Source organism: Micropterus salmoides, unplaced genomic scaffold, assembly GCF_014851395.1.
Source record: "Micropterus salmoides isolate LMB-PRFRI ecotype aquatic unplaced genomic scaffold, ASM1485139v1 Ms_hic_scaffold_3, whole genome shotgun sequence".
Taxonomy (NCBI): domain Eukaryota; kingdom Metazoa; phylum Chordata; class Actinopteri; order Centrarchiformes; family Centrarchidae; genus Micropterus; species Micropterus salmoides.
The window spans coordinates 10,340,339-10,361,983 of NW_024042261.1; the positions used below are offsets into that span (position 1 = coordinate 10,340,339).

General features: G+C 41.7%; 1 protein-coding gene across 2 annotated transcripts in view; it reads left to right on the forward strand.

Annotated features, from left to right (window-relative positions):
* LOC119882900 (SPRY domain-containing SOCS box protein 4-like) overlaps positions 1-21,441 on the forward strand; it is a 51,616-nt gene extending 30,175 nt beyond the window's left edge. For both annotated transcript variants that reach the window (XM_038693242.1, XM_038693243.1), the window contains 2 exons: positions 3,381-4,269; positions 20,124-21,441. In XM_038693242.1, coding sequence (XP_038549170.1) covers positions 3,561-4,269; positions 20,124-20,251 — 837 coding nt within the window. In that variant the 5' untranslated portion in view covers positions 3,381-3,560 and the 3' untranslated portion in view covers positions 20,252-21,441. The remainder of the gene's footprint in view (positions 1-3,380; positions 4,270-20,123) is intronic.
* The last annotated feature ends 204 nt before the right edge of the window (positions 21,442-21,645 follow it).

A 21,645-nucleotide genomic window follows, 5' to 3' on the forward strand; every position in this document is an offset into this window, starting at 1 on the left:
CTTGCCTGCCACCTCCTTCACTGACGTTGCTCGTCAGATATGACCTTTACAGCCAGGTTTTATTCCATCTTTCACTAACCTGTTTAAATATTAAACTTCTTCCACTTCTCCTTATCTTCAGCTCCCTGTACCATGCAGTGAAAGAGGCTGCTTCCCTTTAATTGTACAGTGCATGTATATTGGAGGTTCTACATGTTATGTAGGCGCCATGCAATGTAGACAATAGTAAGAGCTGGTTGATGGTCTGTTCTGGAGGATTTCTCGATGCTCATATTGATGGATAACACTCTTGGATGCACTCTTTCACTTTGGACTGTCAATCTCGGGCTCTATTATTAGTGTAGAGCCAGCGCAATGTCGTCTTTTTGTCACATCACGATCTTGACTCCTGACACTAGTTCGATTTGTACTCTCCCACTTGCAACTTCTGTCTGTTATGTGTAATTTTTTGCTTTCATAGTGAGACCAGCATAGCTGGTGTTTCATGAAATGTTTTTCAGGAATTAATCAAATGACTGTAGAGTTTCCCCAGCCGTTTATTGCGGGGAAAAAGCTTATTTTTCCTGAGCTGAGAAATGTACTTTTATGATTAATGAATACACTTTAATTGATAGCTGTGTGTGTGTATATACTTTATTGTACAAGGCCATACATTGAGTATGTGAAGATGCTACTGTATTAATCCACAAAATGTGAGCACTGTCATTGTTAGTTCATCTCAGTTATTAACCAGAGCATCACAATATATTGCTTTTTCTTGTCTGTAGATGTTGTGGATAAAGGTCTCAATCAGTAACAATTAGGGGGGGGGGGGGGGGGTGTTAGCTCTAACAGCTCTCTACTCAAGATGGCACAAGCAGTACTGCTGGTCAGGTACTGGTGTGAAGTTGATTTTGAAGTTTGATATTCACACGCTGGAAGTTCCTTCTTGGTGTCACCAGCTCCATGTGGATGGCATCAAATATTCCAAAACAAGTAGAGCGCCTGACTGGACCACTTCTCTGCATCTCCGTCTCGCTCTCCAAAACACCCTCCCCTCTGCCTGGTGATGCAATCCGGATCTAGCAGAATTTAGAACTGTATACTGTCCTTTATATGCTGTGGAGGGCAGACAAGCTGATATTAATCACATGTTTTCTTTGTTGCTGCTGTGATATTTTAACCGTGCAGCACACACAGACGTGTGGAACATCCAGTGCCAAACCACTATGAGCACTGTCACAAGACTAATACACTAATAATTAAAAACATTCACGATGTGTAGTAATTGACCTGGACCCAGGCTTTGAACACATAACACCAGATGGACTGATTTTTATAAATTTGTGTGTGCACGAATTTCAGACATCTGTGTATCTCATTGTATGTATTGGAGATTAGTCACTGTGAATCTGGAACTCCATCTAAATCAGAACAGATTTTCCTTTATTTCTCATCACATTTTCTCTCTCTGCCCCTCCTGATTCCCATGAATCACTTCTCTCTGGCTTGTCTTGTAATTGTTTGGCCCAGTGTTTCCCCACTGACGGTTAATGCTCAAAGAATCGCCAGAAAAATGTCAGCAGTAAGGGCTGGCATTCGTATCCATGTTCACACGTTCACACATTCACAAATATCAGCTGAGTGGTCGATAGCCGCTGTGTAATAAATATTCCTCTCATCTGTCATGATGCGGCTTCATGCGTCATGTCTGGTGGTATAAATGAATATGGGAATGCAGAGCTTGTCACTTTTCATGAGTTGTAGTCATGAGAGAGTTTCCGAAAATGACTGTTCGCCTGCAGGAGTCGGCCTTGTTTGTTGTCAGAGCTGTTGCCCATTTATCATGTTGTTGTTGGTTACATGTGTTTACTTGATCTTGCGTCTCCTGTCCTCCGCAATTCACTACATATTAACTTGGTGACATTTAAACACATACTGTAAACAAAATCATGTGTGGAAAAATGTTTGCCTGCTCTTCTGTAATCAGAAGCCAAAATAATTTATGCATTCCTTTTGTCAGTTAAGAAAATATGGCACGTGAGATTCCAATAATGTAACACATGTGGTGTTGTTTTTAAACGCAGGCAATATTGTCTCATGATGTGCAGAAATGACGAGCTTTGTGTGGTTGCAGATGGTTATTAAGTTGAACTTGTTTCCATTTGTTGCCTTTTACTCTTACATTTTTAAATGTACAAATCTTATATTGTATCGATCTCCATCAGTTTCAGTCTATCCTACACACACAGCAACTGTGTCTGTCTGATTCAAGCTTCTCCTAGTGGGTCAGTACCAGTTACGGCTCTGTACTTTCCCTGGAAGAATCATGTGCAGTAATTTCCTAAGAAACTATAGAGGACTGAGAAACATTTGAGGGATTGCGTATGGGAAAGAGTGATAGAGGACAAGGAGTAATGTCAAAACAGCTCATTTGGAACAGCTTCTCTTCATTTGGTCATGAAGGGAACTCTCCTTTAAAGGTACTAAATACTTTTAAATCCTGATGGTTGCTCAGTGGTTTGACTGTCTGGCAGCCATCAGCCCACCCTCCAGACGGGTAACCGAAGACTGGAAATACTTTTCTAGGAAAAACGCTAGAAGTTCATCCTTTTTCCTTCCCAGTAGGAGTGGACTTTCTTGCCAAAAAATATCAGGATCTTTATAATAGCAGTCACGATCCACAATTTAAATTGCAAATTTTGAAATGCCCTGTAGACTATAGACAGACTTTTTTAAATAGCCTATTGAGTTTCTCCCTTTGCACAATTAAAATGATTGAATTAAAGATGATACAGAAAATGGTGATTAAAACCTGAGTTCAGTTTGAAGTTGTAAACAGAAGCCAAAAAATAACAATAAAATAACACTAAATTAATTGCATTCTAACATCTAATGGTATTCAGTTTTACTGAATGGCTTCAGTAAGTTTGGTATTCTCCGGGAAAAACAAAATTGTTTGAATAGACTTTTATGGAATGAGTGTTTCTCTGCAAATCTGCATATTGAGCTGGAACCATCAACGTTTAGAATTTTTGCTGGAAAAAGAGGTTGCCAAGTTTCTTATGATTGACTGACTGGTCATTGCAGCCAAGTGTGAAGTACACTGAGTTTAGTTTATTATTTTGAAGTTTCTGGCTATCAAAACAGAACATTATACATTTGTTGTTCATTTGGACACAGTCATTAAAAAGATCCATCTTTGAAATTGATGCAGAGTACTTGTATTTTCAGTCATCTCTCCTCATATAGTATACCTTTTATGACATACCCGTTCCAATCAAATCAAGCTATTCAGTAAGGCGGTTGCTTTACTGATTAGCCAAGAGTGACTTATGTAAAAATATCTAAGACTGTACATTAGATAGATGCATAATGTTTTCATTTGGCGTGTGTTTCAGGAGTCTGGTTCCCCCTGGCTGAAGACGGCTTGTGTGTCGCGCAGCACCTTTCCACCCAGGACCCACTGTGTTGCCATAGCGCCCATGAGGTAACGTCAGGACCTTCCGCCCCCTCATTACCACCCTTGGTCCATCCATTTCCCTCCCCTCTAGCCCTTCTTCCCTTGGACCCACCCAGCCATGGGCCAGAAGATCTCTGGCAGTATCAAATCAGTGGATGCACGCGGGGAGCCCTCCTATCGGCCAGTACGCCGAGAACTGCGGGGCCCAGATTTTTGTCGGCCCCCAAGGCTGGACTTACTATTGGACATGCCATCGGCCAGCCCTGAGACCCAGCTTCGCCACGCCTGGAACCCTGATGACCGGTCACTCAATGTCTTTGTTAAGGAGGATGACAAGCTGACATTTCACCGACATCCAGTGGCACAGAGCACGGACTGTATCCGTGGGAAGGTGGGCTACACTAGGGGCCTTCATGTTTGGAGGATTCACTGGCCGGCCAGACAAAGAGGCACACATGCTGTTGTCGGTGTGGCTACTGCTGAAGCAGCTTTACACTCAGTGGGCTACACAGCCCTGGTGGGCTCGGACTCTGAGTCCTGGGGCTGGGACCTGGGTCGGAACAGACTCTACCATGATGGAAAGAACCGGCCCATTTCCACATTGGCACCCACATACCCCTGTTTCCTGGAGCCAGATGAGTCATTTGTGCTCCCAGACTCTCTGACAGTAATACTAGATATGGATGAGGGAACACTGAGCTTCATGGTAGACGGACAGTATCTGGGAGTAGCTTTTAGAGGGCTAAAGGGCAAGAGACTGTATCCCATCGTCAGTGCTGTGTGGGGGCACTGTGAAGTATCAATTCGCTACGTCAACGGACTAGATCGTAAGTGGCACAACACTGACACACATGCTCAAAAAGCCAATCAGTTTAATTCTTTTAGTTCCTACAGCTCTTTAATGGCAGGCAGAATGATGGCTGTATGATGTTTTTGATATGTCAAATTTTAAGGGATGTTAGGGATGTCCCAAGCCGATCCGGGCATATTTTAATGGATAGTATCGACTAAAATAAAGCCGATCAAAATCCTTTCTTTACTGTACTCTGCTGTGTTTTGTCCACCTCAGCCTGCTAGTGTTGCTGCTCACTGCTTTCCTTTATGACGTCCACATATGTTTGACGTCAAAAAACGCACTGTCCTTGTGAAATTTTCCACATAATCCCGGTTGAAGTTTAGCATACTCCCTCATTATTAGATCCATACAGCTTTTTAAGATCTGTTCATGCACTGCATTGTGTGTAGATACCTGATTCAGCTTGATTTGTTTTATATATAACCTGTAATAACTTATTACAGCAAATGTCAATAACACCTAGCCCTCTTTTTATCAAATTATCTCCCAAATATGAAGACTAGCGCTTGTTTCAGTAGCACCGTTTGCATTTGTCTTTGCAGAATCTTGGATAGGTGGATAGGAATGAGACGTTTTGTTTATGTATGAAACTTCAGATAGACTTCTGTTTGGATCTGCTCATTAAAGCTGTAAAAGCCCAGGGTGAGATTTGTTCTTTAACATTATGGGAGTCCAGGGTAGGACCAGAGTGGGAGAGGAGGAGGAAAAGAGATGGAAACAGAATTCTGGGAAAAGATGTGTAGTCAGCCATCAGGCCAGGCCAGTTATGTGTGTCCAGTTGTATTACAGCATGCTGTTGTTTAAAACATCGACGGTTTGTAGAGAGGCACAGAGAGAGAAGTCTGAATAAGGAACCTGGGTCATTTTGACAGCCTTTACTAAACACCTAATCCTCTGGAAAAGACACGGTCATACAATCCTTAGCGTGGCTAAAATGGTCTTTACTTTGTAATATTGGAAAAGTTTTAAAAACTATAACCTCTACTACTACTGTTGTGGTTAATTTCCAAATACATAGATCTGGTCTCCAGAAATTTATAAGGTTTAAGGCAAGACTAGGAAGGCTTTATTTTACTAGAGAATGGGGGATAGATATATAGCGCACATTTCTGTCTGCACTGATCTATAAAAAGCCCACAATGAGAGACTGCTGCTCTGTTTACCAATAGGAAGCAGCTTAAACATGCTCTCTTTGTACTATTCTAGTCTGCTTCCCTCTATAGCTTTTGAGCACTTTCTCTAGTCTTCAGACAATTTGTCCCGAAACTTTCACAAACTCAGAGAGCAAAACAAGACAACGGTTTCCACCTCTCTGATGTTATTGGAACATCTCTTTCACCAGTGTCCTGAAATCACCATATAGATCAGTTGGTGTGTCAGCTTGTCTTAAGGTTTCTCTCTGCCCTGCTGCTCTTTTCTGTTAAATGTCATCATTCCAACTAGTAGCGTTATCTCAATCATGTCTGCCTCCTTAGATTGTGTAATAGCCCCCCGTCCTCCCCCCTGCTTTAGCCTGTATGTTGCACAAAGACCCAAAGCAGGCTGGGGGCGTTGCAGACATTGAGGCATGGACACCATGTCCGTGGCTGCTAGCCATGTGTGTGTGTATGTGTGCTGGCAGACAGCAGCCAGTAGAGGAGGAATTCTGGAAGATGTCCCAGTGTGCCTCTGAGCTCAGCGTCTGGCCTTTCATAGTGGGATATGTCGAGTTTGTGGTGTGAGTGTGAAGTAGCTTATGTGCACATAAAGTGTATAGAGTGGCACATATTCATGCTTCATTAAAGCTGTAATGTAAAAGTAAAATCTGTCATGCGTTTTGGTTTCAGTGTAAGATGTAGCTCGAGTGGGGAAAATATGTTCTTGAAGCACCAATACTTGGGAGACATCCGCAATGTATAAACATGGAAGTGGCCTTTCATTAGTTAAAATTTTAATTAAGCCGTATTTAACATTCTGCAAATCAGCATCCTCTCAACAGTTCTCTGTGGCTATTACAGGCCTCTAGCTCATTGTTTTGGTTGTGTGCATCCAGTGCCGATTCATACAAATCGGTAGGAGAGTGGAAGGAAATGTGTTTCTGGTGAACACATTTCATGCCATATATTCCTCATGAGTTAGCAGACTAAACAGAATATTGGGTTTTCTTGGTCTTACAGCAGGTGCTTAGAAAGAGGACTCAAAAGGGATCCCCCATGTTGCCCCTTTTGTTCCAAATGTCTCAGGCTTTTTTGCTGAAAGGGGAACTCTGCTGATTTTACACATCAAAGTCTGTTTTGAGGTCTTGGGGAGTGTCACTTGAGTCAGCGTTTGTTGGGGCTACAAGAAAGAACAGAGCTTTCCAGACCTCTGTAGCCCGCTCCTAATCTCTCCTTTAGGTTAGAGGCTCGAGGCTACATTAGCCGCTACTAGCGTAACTCAACTAAATCTCTGACCGAACTGTCTGAGTTGCTTTGTGGATAATTTAAGCGACAGATTTTAACAAGAAAGAAGGAAGTGTGGAAGAGAAATGACTATCTCTGGTTGTGCTGCATCGATTTGATTTCTTACGTAACCTGTCTCTCTTAGATGCCAGAGATAGAACTGGGTGTCTCTAATGAAACAGTTAGAAATCTGTTTTTAGAAAAAGCTCAAGCACATTCTAGCTCCACTAGAAACCACTAGCTTGACCAAAGCTGCATCATCCTGCGAACACTGTCATCAGAAAATTGAACAATTGACCGTGACCAAACTTCATTAATATATTCTATTACATAGCTATCGTATACAGCCAGAAGAAATAAAAAAAATTCAAGCTTGTACTGTCAAGTACATTGTTTACTGTGTAGTCTGGTTGACATATCCTTGGATTTCAAAGGACAGGTTGAAATAACCCCAAAATTTAAAGGATGGGTTGTTTGGGCTCTTTCTTCCGCCATTTGTTTGATTATAGCCTATGAGTGCAGAATGACAGCTACAACATCAACTTTGTATTTAAAATCAAATTCATTACATTGCATAATGCATTAACATCTCAGCCATTTGTATTGAGCAAATGTACAGTAGGCTGTTCTGACATTGTTTACATTGACAAACTGGCTGAAAATGTGAGTTTAGACAAATGTGTCTCAACTCTCCATGCAGCCATTAGACCTGACAAATGCATGAATGTGAACTAAGTGATTAGATCCCAGTTTGGGAAACAGTAGTGCTGGGGTGACTCATCGACGACATTGATTACGACCATCTAAAGTTTAGGAATATTAGACGGTGACCTAACAATGTGGTGCAAACTTCTGTGATGGTTAGGGTAAGGGACTTCAGGGGACTGTCAACGCCTTAAACACAAACTTCGCTTCGCTAGCTTACTCATATAGAGAGCCTAAGTCACTCACTTCTGCTTCTGACTCATGGCAGCTTGTTTCGGGAAAAAAACGACAACTTGTTTTTTTTTATCCTGTTTGAACTGTGACTTTCTTGACTTTGAAATGTATTTTAAATTGACCATGTGTAATTCAGAGCACAATTGAAACGGGATCAAAAAAATTGTCTCTTGCCATTGACTACTGTATATATTTTCTTTCCAAAGTAAGGTCCCATGGTGGTCCACCGTGAAATAACTAAGCTTTGTCAAGCGTGGGTATATGATTTCTGAGAGAACAGGTAATGTGGAGCCCTAGTAAACAGGCTCTGCAGTGTTTTGTCTTGCCAAAACTGTAACAACACAGCATTCTCATTATTCACTTTGTGTAGTTTGTGTCTGTGTGTGAGAGCTAGTAGAAACCACAGAAGTGCACGGATAGTTTGATCAGTCTGTTTCTTGCCAGACTAATGAAGCTTGGAGATGGCAAAACAGTGTTTGCTAATGGAAACGGCTAATGGCGCTAACTTATGAGCCTGAACTCATGTCAGTCACTAGTTTTATTTTCCTTTTTTCTTAATTGTACACATCAGAGATGACTACTGATGCATCTGTCACCATGATATTACCTTTACTCATACATTAAAGGCTGCCTAGTACAATATCTAGGATGTCAGTTGAGTTTGCCCATGAATGTTCAAAGAGCTTATGTTTTGACAAAATACACATGCAAGATCAGTGTACTATATCGGGCTTAAGCACATCTCCATGTTGTAAATAGAGAAAAATGAAAGCAATAAAATGTACGCTTGGAGATGGCAACGCTCCCCTTTTCCCAGATCTTGCTTTTGTGCATCATCTTATAGTAACTCAATGAGGATTCACTTTCTTGGTCTTTCACTTGTCTTGTGGTATCTTTAAACCTCTTTTTCTTCCTTCTCCTTCCTGCTTAATTTTTTATTCTCCATCTCTTACTCCATGGGAAGCAAGAAGAGATAAGTATCCCTATACTTTTCTCCTCTGTCTATATTGTCCCCTAAAACCCTGCAGTTATGCAGTTTTATCATCCTTCTTGCATTTTGTGAACAGTCCTCTGGCTCGCAGTCCCAGAGACACTTAAACCAACCCTACTGAGACATGAATTATATTTGTTTTCATACCTCTGGCTCGCTAACATCTAGTACAAAACGATGGGGTTGCTGGATCTTGGCATTCCTATTCTTGGAAAGCCATCATTTTCTCTACACCTCATGACACCACACTGGCCTGGCCAGCCTAATAACAACAACAAGATGCTCCAAACTCCTTTACACCAGAAGGACTCAGAGAAGAGGAAGCTTTTTATGCTGACGTGCTTGCCCTCCCCTTTTCAAATGTGAACCGTATTTGACTCCAGCTCTCCATTGTGTTTCATCTCATCCCTCCTGCTATCCTTTCTACGCCTTCTTTTTTTCCTCCTGATCCTTTTCAACACTAATCCTTCCTTTCGGTGTTTACAACACCCAATTGTGTTGTCAGGTTGCTGTGGAAACAGTTAAGTTGACTTGTTGGTGGATAGGTGGATGATTAATTGTTGACCAGGCAGCTTGCGCACTAGTTTGTTTAAGGGCTTGCTTTATGCAAATGGGTTCTCTTCCTTCTGCCTGTCTGCAGTTCAGAGCCGTTAGCAGTATTCTCTGCACAGCTGTAACCTGAGTTTAGACCTTGCATAAATTACAGTTGAACCTCTGCACTGCCTTACAGATTAATCTTGGATTAAAAATCAGCCAGCCAGTGTTGTTTGGATTGTTATAACGACTTGATGCAGTGGTTGATCACAAATATTCTACATTAATGACTAAGATCCAATGCTTCGATTGGACTCCAGGGCCCTGTTGTTCGTATGTGGATAATGGAGTTAACTTGATTTGTTTAATGATTTAAAAGTTATTTGAAGCTTCCTCAAAATGTATATGGAGCGGTTCTCATAGTATCAGGTCCTAAAGCACAAACCTGCATAAATGCAGGCTTATTCATACTAGGGGTGCAACAGCTAATCGACGTAGTTGACAAAAATCGATTATTAAATTCGTTGCCAACAAGTTTCACTCTTCACACAACCAGAAAGGTCGTAAACTGCAGCTGAGCTCTCCTGGAAACACGAAAGCATCTGAAGAGGAGGCGCGTAATGTCGTGCTAATTAGCGAGGTAGCTTCATGTAAAAGCTGTGTTACTTCACGTTAAGATCTGAAACGTTTTCTATACAGTTGGTCAATTTGATACAGTAATAGTGCTGTGAGTAGCACATAATTATGATACACAACGGATGCAACGTTCCCAAATGTTATGCATGACGTTATTCCTTTCTTTGTATACAGTGTCAGTTTGTCCCAGGGTGTTGCTGTACTGGCGTAGAAGCTGCTCCGTCACTAAACAGCAGATCAGCTGCTTATCAGGACGTGATTTCAATGGAACTTTCTGTTGCTGCAGCTGAAACATTCGTTAAAAGATGCATTTTTGAAAGCAGTATTTATTTTATTGTCTTGACTGTTAATTAGCACATGCCTAAAACAACCTCAGATTTAATTTAAAGGCTAATGGCTAAATGAGAGGCATTGTCATTTTGCGATTCATAATCCGAATAGTCGATTAGTGCTTTCAATAATCGATAGATTAATCGACTATCAAAGTAATCGTTAGTTGCAACCCTAATTCACAGTTAACTGCATGTGAGATGGCCAGACCTCATGACCAGACCTTTCAAGGTGGACACCATATGAAAACATTTTCAGAATGTTGACATAAGTATGATTTTAGATGAGCACATACATTACAATCTGTTAGTGTAATTATTGCCCCTTTCAGACATGCAGCCCTCTACATTACTATGATGGCAACATGACTGGCTTATGTCTGAAAGCATTCCCACTACCTAAGTCACGACAGCAATCTTACTAGGTTGGACCTAATAACACCTCTGTCAATTTGCATCTCGCCAGTCAAAATTAGAAGTGTCGAAACAGTGGAAAAGATATGGAGCACAATCAGGGTTTAGGCCTTAAAGTCTTAAATTCGCTGAAGTATTGTGTTCTAGGTCTTAGCTAAAATTTCACCCGATCGTTAATGATTTTCACCATGGTAACACTCAACGCATGGCTAGCTTCCTCTCCTCATTCTTCAAAGGTGGTGACCATGGAGGAGCTGAGGTTAATAAAGTAGTCTTTTTAAGCTAATGTGGACAATGTTCTTTTGGATTTTAATGTACAAATGAAATGCTTGGCAATTATACAGAAGGGGGATGGTTCTCAGCTTGCCTATTATGTTAATTTCTACAAATGGAAAAAGTGGTAAATTAAGACACAAAAGGCAAACATGAACAATCCTATCTGTAATGATTCTGAGGTCATTAAAAGGATTCCCCTGGCCTTTATAAGAAACCAGACACACTAACACTGAGAAACAGTTGAAAATACCTTGATTTCATACACCAGAATGCTTAGTTTGCAAACATGTCACCTTTTCCAGCCCTTCCGAGTGTGTGTTTTGGATCGGAGAGTGGAGGTGCTCTAGGTCCTCCACACAGTGACTAGACACCAGTGCTATAACGCGAATGAGGAAATCAGGGAATTGTTTCAGACAATGTTGAGAATCAGCTTTATTTGCCAGGTATGTGTACACATATGAGGAATTTGACTCAGGACTTTACATTGCTCACAATGTGCTTACTTACACAATCATACACAGGCTACAGTATAGAGAACACATATATACACTCACTATAAAGAAAAACAAAATAGACAGACTGAGACAATAGTGTAATGAGCAGAGTGCAAAGGATGCAGGAGTAAATTATTACCGTAATTGTTATTATGTACATGTTGGAGGTGGATGAGATACAGGTGCTCATACATGTAAAGGATGCTGTAATAATAAAGTATTATGTGCAGGTGTTATGTACTTGAGGTAGGTGGATGTGGTATACAGTATATACAATATGAAAGTATGAACAGCTCTGAAATAGAGAATCAGAGACTGTTCCTGAGTCTGTTGGTTTTGGCATACAGTGCTTTGTTGCGCCTACCTGAATGGAGGGCAGGTTGCCAACGATGATCTTTTCTGCAGTCCTGACTGTCCGTTGTAGTCTGTCCCTGCCCTTTTTGGTGACGGATCCAAACCAGACAGTGATGGACGTGAAGAGGACAGACTGGATGATGGCTGTGTAGATGTAGATCAGCAGCTCCTTGGGCAGGTTGAGCTTCCTGAGCTGGTGCAGGAAGTAGATCCTGGTTAGAATGCTGAAGGGGGGGGTGGGGGCTCCTCCTGAAGTCCACGATCATCTCCACAGTTTTGAGCGCGTTAAGTTCCAGATTGTTCTGACCACACCAGAGAGCCAGCTGATCAACCTCCTATCTGTAGGCAGACTCATCACAGTCTCAGATGAGGCAGATGACCGTTGTATCGTCGAGTTTGACAGATGGGTCTCCTGAGGTGCAGTCATTGACATAGAGGGAGAAGAGAAGTAGGGAGAGCATGAACCCCGGGGTGCGCCAGTGCTTATAGTCTGGGTGTGGAGGGTTTTTTAGGGATTGGGATGATTGTGGAGCGTTTGAAGCAGGAGGGAACTTCATCCTCTTATCAGATTATGAGTGCAGGTAAGGGGTCAGAGAAGGGGAGGGGGTGTCAGCATGGCAGTGGGGGAAGGTGATTGTTTGTTTGAAGTTGGAGAGGGGGGAGAGGTGTAACTGTGTGGTTCTCAAAACTACAGTAAAACCATTCAGCTTGTCAGCCAGTCATTGAGCACCAGCAGTCTTGGGGGTTGGTCTCCTGTAGTTAGTGAGCATTTTGATGACAAAATAACCAACCAAATAGCCAACGTGTGCTCAGCTCCTGAAATGCGACTGAGATGCTTTCAGTGGAAGATAACGCTGTGCAGAGGACGAGACAAAACTGATGCCAAAATCTTGTCCCTTGCCTACAGATTCTACATTCACATACAGCTGTCCGTTTAGAGATTACCCTGGTAGTGTAAGTCCAGATACTGAAAAAACAGATAATGCAAACTAGTATGAATATCTTGTTTTTATAAGCATTTTATCCCCATCAAAGATTTGTAGGTAAAACTGTAACGTATCAAGGCAGCCTGAGTTTCTGTCTTCAGCTCAACTAATTTGTCCTTTTTATTTTCAATAAGAGCTCTCTTCGGTCTGTACAGGGCTGGTGAGCCATCAGTTTCCTGTCAGAATTTAATCCTTTTTGATGCACTAAATCTAACCCCGCTGAACCTTTTCTGGACAGATAGGTTTGGCTTTGGGTCAGTGGTGATAAACATTCACTGCCAGCTAACCCAAAATAGTGCTTCAGTGAACAAAGCCTGTTATATTGTTGGAATGATGTTGGATTTATCAATCTTATTTTTTTAAGCCCACTTGAATTTAGTCTTTGTATTCTGTTACCATTTTGACAAATCTCTCCTGGCTTGTTTTCTCCTCACTTCATGTTCATCTTGTCTTTTCTAACTGCAGTGGGTGTACTTCAGTCCAACCACCAAGTAAAATAAAGAAAAGGTTAAAGAAAAACACTTAGGAAAAAATTAGCTGAGCATTTCTTTGGTTTGGGAAAGTAGTATAGTCCTATTTATAATCATGTCATGTCTGCTTAGCCTCTATTTCCTGAGCAGAGTTAAAAGCCGAATGAGGAGCAGGGACCAAATTGACAGGAGTCCATGCTTCTCATTAGTTTGGCGGTGCGAGGTAATAGGAAGTCGGATATCTCCAGTGGAAGGAATCACTAGTTCAGTGAGCAATCGGTTTCAGCACCGAGTGGACGATTCAATTTGAACACCTGCGTTTCCGATTAGATATAGAGCGATGGTTTGCCCTATCGCATCCTCAATGCTGCTCACCTCACTGTCCTGCTCCAATTTTCTTTTTTATCTTATACATCATTGATCTAATTCTGTCCGTCCTTAAATGTATTCCTCTCCTCCCTTTTCCCCCCGCTTTTGACCTGTTGGACCGGAGACATGTCCTTACCTTAAGGGCTGTATATGTAAGACATGTCATCGTAAAACTAGGTCAGACAGCCTCAACAGTTTTATGCTAATCAATTAGAGCGTGGCTGGGAGTCTGCCCCCTTGCCTCGGTACATCTCTCGTATTGAAGGGAATGCAGGAGGAAGTGGATGGAGTAAACTGGAACACGTGCCATAAAGATGGTTCTTTCTCCTTATTTTTAAGTAGGACATAACTGGGTCGTGTTGACTTTCATGGTGAGCTGATGTATATGCTGTGCACACATACCCACACAAATTCAGTGGACTCTATCATTGGTTTCTTATTGGCCATCTCACATCAATGAGGGCAGACTGACGCGCCGCCGTCCCTAAATTTACCTCCCCTTTCTCCACTTTTTTCTCAATTAAGTGAGGGATAGGTGTGTGCCTGCCAGCCTGCGGGCCTCTGTAGTGTAACGGTATATCAGGCACTCAGTCGTCCTTAACCACACTTTCCCACACTCCATCTCCTCTTTAGTGTGCCATAAAACTGTCAGAAACTAGTCTCTGGCCATTACAAAAAAAGGACTTGAGAGGAAAGGGAGATTGCAGAGATAAGACATTTTCATGACAGACTAGAGGGAGGAGGAAAGATGAAGAATGGGCAAAGCGTTCCATTTTTCACTGCTGGTTAAGTGAAGGGCTTCCAGCTGATTAGCATGGATTGGTTAATAAAACTGCCTGTTCATTCTGATTGAGTTTAGTCATTCAGTGTGTGAAACTTGACATGCAGGCACACGCACTGGCTTAGTTGCAAATATGAAAGAAAATATAATGTAAATATTATGATTATACATGTCAAGTTAGTGTTAGAGCTCCCTTTTGAAAGAGAAAATACCCCTTAGGTCTAATATATGAGCTGAATGCATGAGGCCATTTCATAGAGAAATATGTTTTTCTGGCATTGCAGTTGTCAGTTATAATTGTGCTATGACCCAGTGTATCCTTTTAATGCAAGTATTTAAAACCTTGTCAACTCGCACCAAAACACAATGCAAAGATGTTGCTCTAGGTAACGGGGGGGGTAATAAAATTCAAGAAATATAATAGCTGTACGGCAGGTCTAGTCTTAACCTCATCATGTTCTCATTTAAGCAGAACTTACCCGGAGCAGCTTTTTAATCACAACTTAAACCACTTGCAGTGTTAGTCAGTTTTAGCAGTTGATGGACAGCGTGCACTTCCTGTCTGCGCTCATCACCTCTGTCTGATGGGACCACTTGTCGCCCCAGGCAACCCTTACCATGGAAACCAGCTTGTGCTAGCTGGGATTGGCTGGTTTTCTGAAGGTTTTGCAGCATCATCACGTCATCACCTTACCTAGGAGAACACTGTCAGAGAGTAATGCTACGGTCTGTGGTGGCATCAATCTCCTCACTCCAAGCAATCATGTTGGACTTCTAATTAAAGTGTGATAAGTTATAATTCACTTTCCTCCTTTGTTCTGATGATCCAGGCAGGTACAGTAACTTAAAAGTTATAACACTGGAGGAGAAAATGGGGATCATATGGGTTGTGGATTAAATGAATGTACAGGAAATATGATGACTTCTCTAAGTCTGCCAAATGGAAGCTAAAGAAAATACTTTCCACACAATGTTTTACCAGTTAATTCCAATCTCTTGTGATGAGGCTACTTAATTTGCAGTTTAACATTTAATTCGTCACTGTCCATACAGTTTTTTTTACAATCTGAATATTTAAATTGGCAACAACACAGGTAGCACTAGAAATCTAGACACATACAACATGTAACACGTTGTGAGTCTGACTATACGCTCCCAGTACATTGACATCACACAGCAGTGGCGTGAGGAGCTCGTTACTATGGAAACTACCTATGTACGTGCTGGGGCTGTGCTGGTTAAGGTAGACTGATTGATAGGTGCTGTTAGACCCAACAGAAAGTCAATCCATCTCTGGGTCCTCCCTTCCACAGAGGCCCCACCTGAGCCAAGAGTGTGTGTGAATCTGAGTCCTTGATACACAGCAGAGTTCAGATGGTCACAGGACGCTGGACGAATGGAAATGCGATTGAACTACCAGTTGTAGGATTCTTGGTTCCTAATCTTGTAAGTTGATGTACTAACGCATGAACTTGAAACAGAGGGTAATGAGATGTTGGAGGGATGTGATTGTCCTGCCAGGTATTTTTTTACCACTGCTGTGAAGAATTATCAGCTGTGCAGTCTCATTGCACATGTCACTGCACATTGTCTCAGTTCAGTCCGGGCTCATTCAGCATGTCCACCTGATTTGGGCACTCGCCGTGTTGGCTGCAAATGAATCCACACTCTGCCACTTGTCCCCAAAGTGCTGTTACAAAGTCTTTTCATTAAGCCCATGGCAGTCAAATAAATTGAGATAGCTGTACTCTGTTTCTTTACACCCTGTCAGCTGCGGTTCACTGGTGGATTTCATTATTTCCCCTCACTGCCGTTTCAAAGGTCACTTACTGGACCGCAGCCGAGAAATTCAGGGAGTTCAGTCAATTGCAGCACTGTTTGAAAGTTCATCATTGATTCTATCAGTGACATCAAGTTCAGATTTCTGTACCTGATCTGCTTGATGTTTCTTTTTGGCTGGGCACCACCAGGGCAGCAGCTCATGTCCAGAGAAATGCCTGAGGTCTGACAGGCTCAGTCTGCTACTGTTCCATGAACACACTAAAGACTAGACATCATGTATATGCTGCTTATTTGTTGGTATGAGGCGTCAGTTTGTGGTAATGTGGTTCGCTTTTAATGGACTGTGGAGTGAAACGGCTCAGTTTCAGTCACAGAAGAGGCCTTTATCTACAGTATTTTAAATTTATTTTTATTGTGCAAAATGCGGAGCCAACAAGCATTTAAAAAATCATGCGATGTTAAGACTGCAGACTGAACATGGATTCAAAGCTTTGACGTTATTAATTATTGATACAACCATTTTAAGGTCTTTGCCTAGAAGAAGAGCTTATTGTTAAAACGCTGGCTTCATCAATAAATCATCGCATCAGGGCTAGAAGCATGCGATTGCTGTCATGTAGACTGTGCAGGTTAGGCAACTTCATTGAAACTACGACAAACTTTTCTCGTCCATCTCTAGCCTGTCAACGTGTGTGTGTGTGTGTGTGTGTGTGTGTGTGTGTTTATGTTTGTGTGCAAGTGTAAACGTCCCTGCTCGTGTCCTTCGCACAGTGTGCAAGTGGACTCCAAACAGCAGGAACTCGGCCCTACCAGATGGTGCTTCCAGGTGGTGCAGCTTGACATCCATAAAAGGGACAGAGCAGTTAAGTCTCTCTGTCTGACATACATAGACAAGGAAATTGCCATGTTCTACTGGCATATGTTGATAGTATTGATGACGTGTCTGGGTTAATATTTTAATAATAATAATGCTGCTTCTTTGGGCTTTTTATTAACATACATCCAAGGCTATAGCATTATTAGAGTAACTGTAAATTAAATGCAGAGCTAGGAAAAAAAAAACAAAAAAACAAAAAAACATTTGAACCACCTTTTTTGTTTAGGTCATTCACAATTAGCTCAACTCACAACTATCCATTAGGGGTGTGAGATATTGACAAAAATATGAAAGCTAGATATTTTCTGGCATTTTTTCAAGCCAAAGTATCCCGGAGCCCGGAGCACTGACGGCAGCACCGCAAATAGTGTCTACTTTCTGACCCACTGCTGTCATGGTGTCATAACGTTACACAGTGTGTCATCTAACGTTCGGCCATTTCATATTTTCAATTTATTAAATGGCCGCGTATGAGCGAGAAAAGGGCTAAAAGTAACAATACACACAATCTGTGACTGTTTTTTTTGCATCCTTCAAAAATGTGTTTGAAAAAGTAATGTGAGAGAAGGAAGAGACGGCAAGCGTGTGTGAACGTGTGCGCCGCTGAATGGCAGAGAGCAGCGTGTCAGCAATAAGCCCTTAGTTTAACGGTAATGTACAGTGTAAGTTACAGTGGCTGGGAAATAAAGACTGCAGCTTCTCAACACAGAGCTCCTGTTTGTTGCTTACCAACTGTTGAAAGAGTGAAGGGGTTATCCCCGAACTGAAGCAGTTAAGTGAAAACTATAAAAATGAAATCACCAGCACAAGTATTACTGACCTCAAACACTGCAAATACAAGTTAACCATTTCATCCACCACTCTATTAGCTGTGAGTTCCGTCATAGTTGTTGTTAGTGGCTTTGATTCTGTCATCATTGTAGCAATTTTTGGCCAAACCAGCTCCATGCAAGTGAGGCTGGTACACGTCAGTTGATTCAATCTCTGTGTAGACTGTGCGGCTGTTGGTGTCAATGTTCCTGCCACTGCTTGTTAATCTTTAACTTCAGTCAGGAACTTTTCTGCAGCATGCAAGTTGCAGTGTCTGTGTGGACATGGTGGTTTTGATAGTTTTTTGCAAAGTCACATTTCTTCAATATCGGAGACCCAGTAGTAGTAGTAGTAGTAGTAGTAGTAGTAGTAGTAGTGCTTTAAAGTACATCAAGGAACATCTGGCTCGTGATGTAGCCTATAGAACATTTTCCACTGAGACTGAAACCTATAAGCACTATTAAGAAATAAGTGGTATGAAAGGGGAAGTGTTGCTTTATTGTTCTAAATAGACATTACATTGTTAGTGTATAATGGTTGTAGTAGGCCTACTTGCTTTTAATGTTCTTTTAATTTATATAGTTCCAAATCAAAACTCTTTGTTAAACAGTTAAGTTTTAAAGTGAATAGTAAATCTTGTTCACTTAATGGTAACATTAGCTAGTTAGTCTGTGTGTTGGAGATCAGTGATCAGACATTTAATTAGTTAAATGGTTTAATTAGGGTTGAGGGGTGACAAAGATAATCGTGACTAGTCAACTAATCGAAGAAATAATTAACAGATTAGTCGACTAAGAAAATAGTCATTAGTTGCAGCCCTATCGTAGACAAACACATTGCACAACCCCTACTATCCATGTATAGAAACTACAGTTCTGTGTATATCCATGTTTACACACCTGTCCACAAGGTGGAACCTTCTTTAAGCCCTACACTAAACTCCTACATTAGCCTCCATGTTTTAAAGTCTTTATTCATCATCTGTTTATCATCTAAAACTGCGTCCTGGTCATAGTTAGCATTATCAAGCAAACAGTCAGTCACACTGGACAGCAGTAGAGGAGGACGTACCTGCAACCCTCTATTTCCACTGCCCTTCTGTACTTCCATCAGTTAATTTTGTGGTTTGGTCATTTTGAGACGAGACTCGCTTTCTAAAGTATGTAGACTGACATGCTATTGCTCATTGTACAATGACGCAGCTAAAAAAAGAAATGTGTGCAGTGATTCAGCTAACAATGTACAAGTCGACTTGGTCTTCTCGAATGATGACTCAAATCGCCGACTTTAAAGGGGCAGTCTGTGAGTTGTATTAAACTATATGATAAATATGACGTTGGTTGATCTACAGGGTGTTTTTATAAGCCTTTTTAACTGCAGACATTTTGACTAGTAGGAAAAGCACAGGTGTTACTAATAACATGTCTGTTCTGTAAGCCATGACAGTGTGACGGTGAGCCAGCATGTACAACACCAGGACTCTGAAACTATTAGCGAAAGTGAATGTCCATCAAAGGCCCAGTGGAAAACTCCATTACTATATCTTAAAATCTATCAGACCCTTCGAAGTGTAATAAATAGTCACTAAACACATAAATGAAGCAAAAATGTTTTCAACATGCAATTCTGTAAAAGCGGTAAGACTGTCAGTTATCATTGATTGGTAACAAGTGTGCTCACTACCAGGGGGAGAAATTGAAATTAATATAAATGTGGTAGCAACAGGTCTGTCTCATGACGGATTAAGCAACCAGGTTACTTTCATGTACAAGTCACAACGTCAAACTTACTATGGTGGACCTGCTAACATTTCTGTGTCATGTCTGGATTGAATGCTGACAGATTAATATACATGCTGCAACAGCACATGGTTTATCACACAGAAACTAAATACATGTTTTCTTTCCCTGATTAAGATCACTGTCATACAGTCAGAAACATGTCAGATTACACAGTAACATTTTAAATCTTTCACATCGTTACATTGTCAATTCACCTCTCAGCAGTGATCTGTCTCACGCACCACGTGCCAGATATTACAGCGACTTATTGCTTTTTCCGTAAAGGTGCTGTCATGTCTGAATAAAACCATAAGGAGCATTAACATAAAGGACACCTACATGTCTGAAGGACAGTCCTTTTCTTTAAGAGATGGATGAAGCCAGCAGTGTCACACGGTCCATGCTTAGTAGAGGGACTAAAGCAGGTGTCCACTGGCCTTCAGTAGTACCATAGCGCTTTGACTGAGGTGTAGAAATCAGCTTGAAGTGTAAACAAACTAAATCAGATTCAGAGGGTCTGTTGTCACATTAGTATTCACTGTTAGGCCCCTCACCACATCTCTCCTCTCTTGTCCCTCACAGCGGAGCCCCTCCCCCTTATGGACCTGTGCAGACGAGTAGCTCGACTGGCTCTGGGTAGAGAGCGCATCCATCACATCGACGCACTCCCACTGCCGCAGACTCTCAAGAACTACCTCCAGTACCAGTGACCACGTACACACAGATGGGCCCATTTGTTCTTATGGTAACCAGCCTCCCTCATCTTAATCCTAACCATCAGACATCTGCTGGGGATGTGGACGATGGCATTGACTACGAACAGGTGGTGAAGACAGCGCTGCAAGGGGTTTTGTTTACAACAGTTGGGGGTTTTCCATTTTGGAGGTTTTTATCTTATGGTTTTCTGCTTCTTTTTGTTCCTTTTTTTTTCTTGTTGCTGACTTCTTCTTTCTCCTGGACTGATGACGAGAGGAGCTGATGAATAAAATGAAGGGAGTGAGAGACTAAAAGAGAATATTGCAATCCAGTTTCCTGCTAATCACATGTATAGAGTCGAACCACAATTCCTCCATTTGAAAGGCCTTAAATGCCGTGGTTTTGGGCGACAGTTTACCCCGACATCTGTTCTGCACAGACTCTGTGGAAGCCTCCTCGGAAACGTGTTGGTATTTATATTTATATTCCCAACCACACAGCAGGCTCTGTGGAGACACAACAATCCCTCCAAGCCACGAGGGAGAGGGGGAGCAAGCGTGAAAGAAAGGGAGAAGGTCCACACACAGTTCTATTTTTGTTAGTGTGAATGCAGTGCAGCACACATGGATTACATTATACACTGTGTGTGCGTCAGGCTTGTACAGGCAAGCCTTACAAAGCCCTTACTGTTTAGTAGAAGACAACTCAGACAAACAGGCAGTTGCCACCTACAAGCTAAACAACAGAAACTCAAGTCTGGTTTGCACTTGCCTCCCTCCCTCCCTCCCTCTCTGTCTCTTGGTCACTCGCTCCAGTTTGATTGATTTTTGATCCATGTTTGTTCCTCAGCTCTCTGGCTCCTGTAACGCTGATAGAGATTGATCTGAAGGTGAAGCTGCGTCTTTGACTGCTAATGTGCCTGCTCTGAGACAATACATACACATACACACAAAAAAAAAGCACATGGCACTCCCACCCCCAAGTTTTAAATGCTGCTTTTCTATCTTTCTTTTACCATCTTACCCTGGTGTTGGTTTTTATCCCTGATTTAATTTTGAAAGTGAGATTCTTTTTCCCTAAATGAATTTTGAGACTTCATTCCACAGAGTCTGCGGGACAGGATGTTGCCCAGGTATCGGTGGAAGAATGTGCTGCCATTAGAATCTTTTAAATGTGAATAACAATAAACTTATCTAAACTCACACTGCCTTGCTTTCTTTGCTTTTTGATGACAACATCTACTGTCCTGAAATTAATGATGTTCAAAGTTGGGATATTCAAATTGGCCGTTCACTACACACTCCGCCCATGAACAGTGATTGGCCAGGAACAGCTTAGCATCTGTAACTAGTGGTTGCTGGCCTGGAAAGCCTTGAATTTCTTCACATATTGAAGCAGTGTGCATGGG